At 45.6% G+C, this 10,422-nt stretch overlaps 1 protein-coding gene across 2 annotated transcripts; it reads left to right on the forward strand.

The window, feature by feature from the left end:
• The first annotated feature begins 2,456 nt into the window (after positions 1 to 2,456).
• LOC310670159 (uncharacterized protein) lies at positions 2,457 to 10,358 on the forward strand. 2 transcript variants are annotated; one of them, XM_083424944.1, is made up of 4 exons: positions 2,457 to 2,673; positions 3,616 to 4,575; positions 5,212 to 5,329; positions 7,165 to 10,358. In XM_083424944.1, exons 2-4 carry the CDS (start codon positions 3,850 to 3,852, stop codon positions 8,961 to 8,963), a joined length of 2,643 nt encoding a protein of 880 aa, XP_083281070.1. In that variant the 5' UTR covers positions 2,457 to 2,673; positions 3,616 to 3,849; the 3' UTR covers positions 8,964 to 10,358. The 2 variants fall into 2 exon arrangements, with proteins under 2 accessions (XP_083281070.1, XP_083281071.1); XM_083424945.1 differs by lacking the exon at positions 2,457 to 2,673 and adding an exon at positions 2,698 to 2,717.
• The last annotated feature ends 64 nt before the right edge of the window (positions 10,359 to 10,422 follow it).

Here is a 10,422-nt window from a genome sequence, read left to right on the forward strand (position 1 = left end):
TGCTGCGGCTGTGCCGCCGGAGCCCGATTTCTGTTTTCATCCTGAAGCAAAGTTCTTAACCTGAAGCACTATTTCTGGGTTAGCAGAGTCTGTAACCTGAAGCGTATGTAACCTGAAGCATCTGTAACCCAAGGTGATTTTAAATATATATACAGTGGTGCCCCGCAAGACGAATGCCTCGCAAGATGGAAAACCCGCTAGACGAAAGGGTTTTCTGTTTTGGAGGTGCTTCGCAGGACGAATTTCTCTATGGGCTTGCTTCGCAAGACGAAAATGTCTTGCGATTCCTGGGTTTTTTCCCCCGCTCCCCACCCCCTTTTTCTAAGGCACTAAGCTGCTAATAGCCTTTTAGCAACTAATCTGCTAATCCCTTAAGCCTTTAATAGCCGCTAATAGCCGCTAATAGCGCTAATCCGCTAATGGGCTTGCTTCGCAAGACGAAAAAACCGCTAGGCGAAGAGACTCACGGAACGGATTCTTTTCGTCTTGCGAGGCACCACTATATATACTGTGTATATATATATATATATATATATATATATATATATATATATATATTATACACACACACACATATATAAAAATTCATTTTTATCCACCCTGGGAAATGGTGATGTCTCAGGGGACCAGTTTGAGTCTAGGGGTTGGGAATCTACTCTGTTGTTGTTTTTCAGTTTCTCTTTCTTTCCCAGCATTTTTGTTTTTTAATCTCCTCCCTTCCCTCATGTTGCTCTTTCTCCTTGATTGCTCAGCATCCTGTACTATCAGTGGTGCAGGTGCAGCAGGCAACACTTTTGTTTGGCTCCCTCCTTGGCTCCTGGGAGCTGAAGACCTTGTGAAAGTGGGCTTTTCTTCTCAAGGTTGAGTGGATTGACACAGGAAAGGCTGGTCTTCAGCTGGAGGGTGGGAACCAAGGCACAGCACAGTTTCTGTAGTGTAGTGGTTATCACGTTCGCCTCACACGCGAAAGGTCCCTGGTTCGAAACCAGGCAGAAACAGTTTTATTCTTTATTTGTTGAACTTGTTTTCAGTTGCTCCTCTAGATGGTGCTCACAGCATCCAACAACAAGAAGGCAAAGAAAGTATAATACAATTGAATGAGCAATTATTATTTAGTGCAGAAACAAGCCTGCTGACCGAAAGTAAAATTCATGTGAATTGTTCCACTCATTTGTACCTGTGGTCCCACCCGCCACTGGCAAGGACAACCTTCAAACCATCCTAAATATCTTCACAGAAGCTTGTGGAAAACTTGGCCTATCACTCAAAATCCAAAAAACCAAATACTGCACCAACAAGCACAAAAAATCCCACTCAATGCTGTAATGTTTGAAAGTGTTAATCACTTCTCCTACCTGGGCAGTTACCTTTCCACAAGGGAGAGTCGACATTGATGCTGAAATCCAGCATCGCCTGAGCCCTGCGAGTGAAGCTTTCTCCTAACTGAAACAGAGTGTTTGAGGACTGGGACATTCACAGAGAAACCAAAATGCTTGTTACAAAGCTATTATACTACCAACTTTACTGTACGCTTGTGAAACATGGACCACGTATAAACTCCATCTCCAACTTCTCAAAAGATTCCATCAACGGTGTCTCCGTAAAATTTTACACATCACTTGGGAAGACAGGCAAACTAATACCAGTGTACTGGAAGAAGCAAAGATCCCCAGTGTTGAAGCAATGATTCTTCAACATCAATTTTGTAGGACTGGTCATGTTGTTCAGATGCCTTACTATCATCTTCCAAAGCAACTACTCTATTCCGAACATAAAAATGGAAAGTGTAATGCTGGTGGTCAACAAAAGAGGTTTAAAGATTCTCTCAAGGCAAGTCTTTAAAAATGTAGTATAAAGCCAGCAGTTCTATACTACATTTTTAATGCACACTGGCTTGCAAGTGCTCCAGTTGGAGAACAGCCTTTGCCAAAGGTGTCATGGACTTTGAAGACGCTCGAACTCAGGACGAAAGGGAGAAACACGCTAAGAGGAAGGCAAATCCTCACCGTGATCAACTTATGCCCAGAATCCTATGTCCCCACTATGGAAGGACGTGTGGATCCAGAACTGGCCTCCACAGTCACTTACGGACACACCATTAAGAATGTGTTCATGGAAGACAATCTTACTTGGCTACGAGTGATCACCAAAGAAAAACAAGAAGAAGATAGAAGAGGGAGTATCTTCCTGCATTTGTTGAACAAAGCAAATTCTCATTTTAAAAAAGTGATTAAAAGTGTGTCAACCAACCCAAGTTCATCTTGGATGGGCATCTTAAGAAGTGTGTGTGAATGTGTGTGTGTGTGAGAGAGAGAGCAAGCCTTAAAGCATAGTCACCCCAAATGCAATCACTACGAAAGGAATACACCTTTTGCAAACTTAAAAGTAATTGTAGGCTCTTTAAGGCATCCATCGCTCCGCTCCTTGACTGTTAGCGGGACGCAGCTCTCAGCCGCCCAGCCGCGCGCACTCGAAGGGGTTAAGGCCACGGAGCTCTGAATCCTAGAGCGGTCACGGTCACGTGAGCAGAGGAGATGCCAAAGTGAAGGCTCTTTCTTTCCGGTCCTCTCCCTGGGATAGGAGAAGCTTCTTTCATTCGGTCTCTGCAGCTTGGGAAGGACTGAGGGGGTTGCAAATCCCCAGCGAGTGAAATGCAGAGGACTAGAAAGACAGGTGAGCGAGAGAGGCACTGGGGAGAGAGTGCAGGGTTTTGCCAGGTGGCTTTTATTTCTGTTTTTTAAAAATGCCCTTTCTTCTTTTGCAATCTTGGTTACCTGGAAGCTCTGCTATAGGACAAAAATTCATACGAGGGAGATTTTTTTTGTATATGCGCTGCTGCAAAGGAGCAATACAACTTAAAACATAAATAAAATACTTTTGAAACATTGTAGAGCATGAAGAGTATCTAAACAGCATCTAAAGAGATTTTAAAACAATAGCATGTCCTCTCAGCTAATGCAGTTCCTGGCAAGCTTTACCCATCAGATGCCTGGGGGATCAGGAATGTTTTAAAATTCCTTCTGAAAGTTACTGATTTGTGGTGGGGGAGAGATGCACCTCACCAGGGAGAGCATTCCGAAAGGAGGGACGTATCACTGAGAAGGCTGGATGACATGGGTGTTTTGAGAGAATGTTAGGCTAGGAGGGCCATTGGCCTCATCCAGCAGCTGCGTGTTTGTCTTTCCTGGTGCTACTATCTGAATTATGAGATGCTGGGGATTGAACCCAAGATCTTCTTCATGCAAGGAATGCGCTCTAGCACTGCGCTGTAGCTGCTCCCCATGATAGATAGAGGCTGCAGGGAACTGTCCTGGTCTACAGCACCTGCAGTGCTCCCTGTACTTATAACTGCCATTATCAGAAATGTACCATGAAGGTTTCCATCACTTTGATTGTGAGCACAGCAGGTTAATGGAAGTGGCTGGGAGGGGAAGGTAACACATAATGTATATTGAGTATTTTTGTAGGAGTGGGTAGGTTGTTTGCTTGAAAATCGGATCAGAATTTGGGGGGTTGAGGAAGAAACTAACTGCATTCATTAAGAGATTCTCATGCATTCTCACCTGCATTACAGTAGGTTGTTTTATTTTCCTTCTATGTACATTTCTTCCATAGGGGCAGAAGGCTATTATAAAGAACACTTGACTCCCTCAAGTTGCTGAAAGGCTCAGATGCTTTGCTGTGTCACTTTGAGCTGATGGATCTTCAAGGATTTAGCAAGAGTGCTGAGGCATTTCTCAAGGGTTGGTGCTGAAAGAGAGAACAGCAAACAGCACAACAAGGACAGTCCCCCGGGGAGGAGACAACTGTGACGCAAGAGACAGTGACTGGTGGATCTCTGCTAAAAGCATGGAACCTGAAATCAAAATGGAGGAGCAGAACGTGGCAGGTCCTGACCCAGAAGAGGGAAGGGGAGGGCAGGCTCTTCCAGAAATGATCAAGGAAGCTCTCTCTGAGAAAACTGAGCAAAATGTGAAACAGGAACCAGATGAAGGGCCATCAAGGAATTGGGATGCCCAGTTGCAGGAGTTCCTCAGTACGCTACAGGCCACATATTCAGAAGGGGAAAACCCACAAGTACCTGAGCTGAGGCAATGGTGTGGTCCTAAAACGTCTCAATTACTCTCCCAAAGAAAACTGGATCCCCCAAAGTGGCCCAGATCTTTGTGTGCTTCCCAAATCCAGCCACGACTCATTGGTGAAGCGCAAGAGGACCACGAGACCAATCTGGATGCAGCTTACAGTGGGAAGCAGAAGGCAAGAACTCTGTCTGGGGATGGTGCCGAGATGGAGAGGCAGCGCCGGTGTTTTCGTGGGCTCTGCTATCAAGAGGCTGATGGGCCTCACAAGCTTTGCAGGCAGCTCCAGGTGCTTTGCCATCAGTGGCTGAAGCCGGAGAGACACACCAAGGAGCAGATCCTGGAGCTGGTGACCCTGGAGCAGTTCCTGGCTGTCCTGCCACTGGAGATGCAGAGCTGGGTGAGGGAACGTAACCCAGGGAGCTGTGCCCAAGCAGTGACCCTGGCGGAGGAGTTCCTTCTGAGGCAGAAAGGGGCCAACAGCTGGGGAAAGCAGGTGAGACAACATTTCTAAACTGCTGTCCTTGAGTCACTCTTGGGTCTTCTTGTGTTCACAACCACAAAACCCTAATTGTGCACCCTGACAAGCCAGTGGCTTGGTTGCCAGCAAGATGGAGCTATTTTAGTTTGGCATGTGAGAGTGCCTTGGAACTGGGGGGTGAGAAGTAGCCTGGTGCTGCTGCTCAGTAGCTGGAGGAGAGTAAGGACAGCTCCCATCATCTCTGATGAAATACAGTTTAATAGAATCCTAGAATTGCAGAGTTGGAAGGGACTATATGGGGCACCTAATCCAACCCCTTGCTAATATTTCCAACATGCTTTTGCGTTCGGAGGACATGTTCTCTGCCTGATGCTTTAGTTGAGATCCCTGAATTGTTAGGGGTTGAACTGGATGACCCTCAGGGATCCTTCCAACTCTACAATTCTGTAAGTTATCCAAGAACTGCAGGCGGTCTGGCAGCGGTTTTTAATCATTGTAAGTTGCTCTTAAATGCTCTCCCTCTCTTGTCTCTTTTCTACACAAGAGGTGGGATAAAAGAAGTCCTTGTAAGACTTAAATATGCCTTCCTAAAACATTTTGCCTGCCTCTTAACGTCACTTTAAACTGATTCTCTTAACCTCACCTCTCCAGATCACAGAAGAAGAGTTTGTCAATCTCCCCAAGGCAAACCAGTCTCCCCAGAACACGACAGAGATGCTGCTTTTCACACAGGCTGAACAGGAGGCTGATGGGAGTGTGAACATATTGAGTAAGTCTCTCTGGGGAAGGTCTCCCTGAGCACTGTGGGGTTCCTTAAGCAAGTTAGTCTCTGGCTTTCTCACTTTGCCTCATCTAAAATGATGGGCTTGTCTTCCCATATCTAAGTCACACCCCACAGACCTGAGGACCATTGTAGAAATGTATTAAATTGCTAAAACTGCCCACAGATGGACTGAGCATTGGTTGTTGCCCAATCTGGCCTGTGTTTCTTCTGTAGGGAACAGGAGATAGAATCATAGAATCATAGAGTTGGAAGAGACCACAAGGGCCATCGAGTCCAACCCCCTGCCAAGCAGGAAACACCATCAGAGCACTCCTGACATATGGTTGTCAAGCCTCTGCTTAAAGACCTCCAAAGAAGGAGACTCCACCACACTCCTTGGCAGCAAATTCCACTGTCAAACAGCTCTTACTGTCAAGAAGTTATTCCTGATGTTTAGGTGGAATCTTCTTTCTTGTACTTTGGATCCATTGCTCCGTGTCCACTTCTCTGGAGCAGCAGAAAACAACCTTTCTCCCTCCTCTATGTGACATCCTTTTATATATTTGAACATGGCTATCATATCACCCCTTAACCTCCTCTTCTCCAGGCTAAACATGCCCAGCTCCCTTAGCCGTTCCTCATAAGGCATCGTTTCCAGGCCTTTGACCATTTTGGTTGCCCTCCTCTGGACACGTTCCAGTTTGTCAGTGTCCTGGATAAAAGTGTGGAGAAGGTGGCTTGTCACCCTAACTGAGAATGATGCACTTGGACTAAGAGCGAGTCAGTTTTGAACAGCATTGTAACACCTAGTTAGCTTCATGGGTGAGTGGGGATTTCATCTGGATCTTCCCAGTCCTGGCCTAGGATCTTAACCATGATGCCAACCCACAAAAGCAGGCATTCTGATGATCTGGGCAGATGAGGAGGAATGGTGGGGACCTCCACCTGAAGAGGTGTCTGGGCAGGAGCAGGATGGAGATACCATGGACCCAAATTCATGGTGGTGGTGAACAGGACACACCTCAGAAGAAGAAGAAGCAAAGAGTTGGAGGGTGAGGAACTGGAGCAAGCTAGCAGATGCTCTAGTCCTGAACAGAGAGACAGGACTCAGATGTGGGAGAAACAGTACAGCAGACAGTGGATAGTATGTCATTCGAAAGCCTGGTAGAACCCCCTCCTTCTCCGAGGACCAGGCGATTCCTTCATATCTTAGAGCTGAAGGCTAAACAGAGACAGAAATATTCTGTCACCATAGGCAGCAAGGAGGGGTTTAGAAGCTGTAAGGGGGTGGAGTGGGCACTCTCAGTAACATCTCAAGACTGAAGACAGCATAACCCATAGTCTCTCTGTGTATTCTGTTGAATTAAATTAAAGAACTATCAGAAGTTCTCTGTGTCTCTGATTTCACTGGCAGCTAGCCTGGAGGTTGTGACATTCCTGATAGTTCATGCAACCTGGGTTTCTGAAGCCTTCTTCCACAAAGAAGGGGTAAATTTCTAGAGTAGAACATTGAAGGGGGCAGGAGGAGTTACCAATTTCCCAAGGATACCACAGAGCAGATGGAAAGAGATAAGCTATAATAATAATGATAATAATAATAATAATAATTTTATTCGTTTATTTGCCCCAGCCACTCTGGATGACTTCCAACAAATATTAAAAGATAATAATACATAAACATTAAAAAGCTTCCCCCTACTGGTCTACCTTCAGATGTCTTCTAAACGTTATATAATTACTCATCTCCTTGAAATCTGATGGGAGGGCATTGAAGGTGCTTTGTGCTTCCTTAATTTTAGCACAATGCCTGATTCCTGTCTGGCTTCTCCCCTTTCTTCCAGAAGGTGGTGGGTGGCTCAGGAAAAGCGAGGATCAGAATCCTTTGCTGGAGAGACCTGAGCAACTGGAGCGACTGAAGACATCGCTGAAAACAGCCACAGAGAAGGATTTCCTGCATCAGCGTGAAGCTAATGGGAACCAACATGTAGCGGAAAGGCAGAATGGAAACAACAAAGAAAATGGAATGGATCCATTTGTTCTCCAACAAAGTGTTTGCAATGAACCCGTCATCCAGCAGGATAAGGAGGAGGCAAAATATGACAAATTTGGGGGAAACTTTGTGGGAAGGTCACTCCTTACTACGCATGAGAGTGTTGATGCAGAGGAGAAGCCATACCAGTGTTGGCACTGTGGGGAAAGCTTTAGTAGCAGCTCGGATCTTGTGACGCACGAGAGGACCCATGTGGGTGAGAAACTGTACAAATGTTCCCACTGCGGCGAAAGTGAGAGAACCCACACAGGACAGAAGCCACACAAGTGCTCACACTGTGGAAATACCTTTGGCTGGAACTCTCAAGAGGGGCTCCTCGCAGGAGAGAAGCCTTACACATGTTCTGAGTGTGGGAAAAGCTGCAGTCAGAGATCAGACCTCCTTAAACACCAGAGAACCCACACTGGCGAGAAACCTTACAAATGCTCAGCGTGTGGGAAAAACTTTAGAAACAGCTCAGGCCTCAAAGTACATCAGAGAATCCACACAGGTGAGAAGCCATATAAATGCTCGCACTGTGGGAAGTGCTTCAGTTGGAGCTCACACTTCATATCTCACGAGAGGATCCACACAGGGGTGTGCTCCTACTGCGGGAAAAGCTTTGGCCAGAAATCCGAACTCATTGAACATGAGAAGACCCACACAGCAGATGAGTTGTTTGCGTGTTATGCCTGTGGGAAAACTTTTGAAGTCAGTTTGGAACTGGTGGCACACGTGCGAACCCACAAAGAGAAGCCGTTTGAATGCTCGGTCTGTGGGAAAACCTTCAGAAACAGTTTGCAGCGCATCGCGCATCAAAAGGTCCACACAGGAGAGAAGCAGCATAAATGTTCCCACTGTGGGAAAAGCTTTAGCCAGAGACAGAGCCTTATTATTCATGAGAGAATCCATACAGGAGAGAAGCCGCACAAGTGCTTAGTCTGTGGGAAAAATTTCCGAAATGTCCCGAATCTTAAATCGCATGAGAGGACCCACACAGGAGAAAAACCATACAAATGCTCCCACTGCGACAAATGCTTCCGGTGGAGTTCCCACCTTGTATTGCACGAGAGAATTCACACGGGAGAGAAGCCCTACAGATGCGCAGATTGCGGGAGAACCTTTGATAGGAGGTCGAACCTTCTTGTCCATGTGAGAATCCACACAGGGCAGAGGCCATACATCTGTTCAGACTGTGGGAAAAGTTTCACCTCAAGCTCTGTTCTCCTTCGACATCAGAAAATTCACGTGGGAGAGGATGTTTGTAGGTGCTCTGAATGTGGGAAAACATTCAGGCAGCGGTCAGACCAGGCAGAGAAGGCATCAAAATGTTCCGAGTGCGTCAGAAGTAATTACTTCAGCTCGGATCTTGTCAAACGCACACGGACTTGTGTGGATGAAAAGCCATTCAAATGTTCGGTCTGTGGAAAAACTTTTAGGAACAGCTCACACCTCCTTACTCATCAGAGCGTCCACACAGGAGTTCAACCGTATCAGTGTTCAGACTGTGGGCGAAACATCGTCAGGCGGCCCAATCTCCTAGCGCCCATAAGTGACCAGGCAGGGCAGAAACCCTATAAATGTTCCAGCTGCAAGGAAGGTTTCAACTAGGGATCAGTTCTCACGAGAACTTGGAAAAAATTGATATTGAATCTGCTTCTTTTCACCTCCCTTACCTTTTTCTTTCTTTCTGTACCTTTAAAAACTAAATATACCTTATTGGGGGCCACAGAAGCTGGTGGCTTTAAATAAATAATACTCCATTAGGAGAGAAACCAGGTTTGTAGATAGCATATATGCTCTGCAGACTATGGAAACAGTTTCCTCCAAGGGATGACCTTAAAGAATTAGTTTTGTTTTTATTGGCAATCACAAGGATGCAAATTGGTGGGAAACTTATGGCCCTTTAAATGTGATTGGACAACAGTTCCCATCAACCCCAGCCAGGATGGCCAATGGTGAGGCAGTTTTAGTCCAGAAAGTTCTGGAAAGCCACAGATTCCCCATCCACACTATTAACAAAGGCAAAGCCACCCCACTTAATCACATTGTTTTTTCCAGAACTGGGATGTTATTGCTATGAGGAAAATATTCCTTCATATCCCAGATACAGCAACTGTGGCAGATTCTATTAAGAACTGGGCTTTGCAAATTCATATATTCTATTACATTTTTGTATATTTTAGGATCCATTAGTGTACCATTTCACTTAGAGATTTCAGAAGCCTTCTCCAATACTCTTTCCTAAGGCCTAGGAACTTGCTCCTTGACACAAGCAGACGAAAAAAGAGCAAAGCTGTGATTGTCGGAATAATTTTTTACTGATAACCATCATCATGTGAGTTGTCTGAACTTGTGCAAAATGGCAGCGTTCAGACACCCCTGTTCTTCCATTCTCTATCTCTTTTTCATCAGTTGCCGTAAGCATTGTTGGGCTGATTTTGCCTTCAAGCATGGATGTGATTTACACTATAACGATACTATGTGAAACAGAATGATTAAAAAGCAGGCATGTATGAGGTCTAAAAGGCCAGCTCCAGAAAAAGCTTTTGCTCTCACTAGAGTGCCTATTAGGACGGTGGAAGCCAAAGTTGCTTGTGGGGGTAATTCTTTTACACAACTGTTTCTCAATTATTTTTTCCCCATCCCTGGTAAAGACCCCAGTGTTTGAAGTGCATTGGGATGCATATCCAGGCACCCAAAATGTCGCCATGGGGTGTGTGCCTGTCTGGTATCCCATACCCTTTTCCAGGATACTCTATTACATCTCTTCCCACTCCCAGTTTTCCATTTTTCACCTGCAGTGGAATATCTTGCAACCTTTCCGTGCTGCGTTTGGGGTTCCCCCGCCCCAATGTTTTTGTCTGCTTCTTCCCCTGAACTTGCCAACACGTCCCTCTTGTGCAAAGATAGCATTGTTTTGGCTACATAAGGTTTTGCACTTAGAGAGTGAGCTCCCTATTGGTGTATAGAATTTGAATAAACTTGTCTTTTGCACCTGTTGCATTTTGTCTCCCTTTTCCTGCTTTTTGGTGCTGCACTTTGAATGTGTTTTGTCCAGCAGAAGACG

The sequence above is a fragment of the Podarcis tiliguerta genome (assembly GCF_965153285.1).
Source record: "Podarcis tiliguerta genome assembly, chromosome: 2".
In the NCBI taxonomy this organism is placed as follows: Eukaryota; Metazoa; Chordata; class Lepidosauria; order Squamata; family Lacertidae; genus Podarcis; species Podarcis tiliguerta.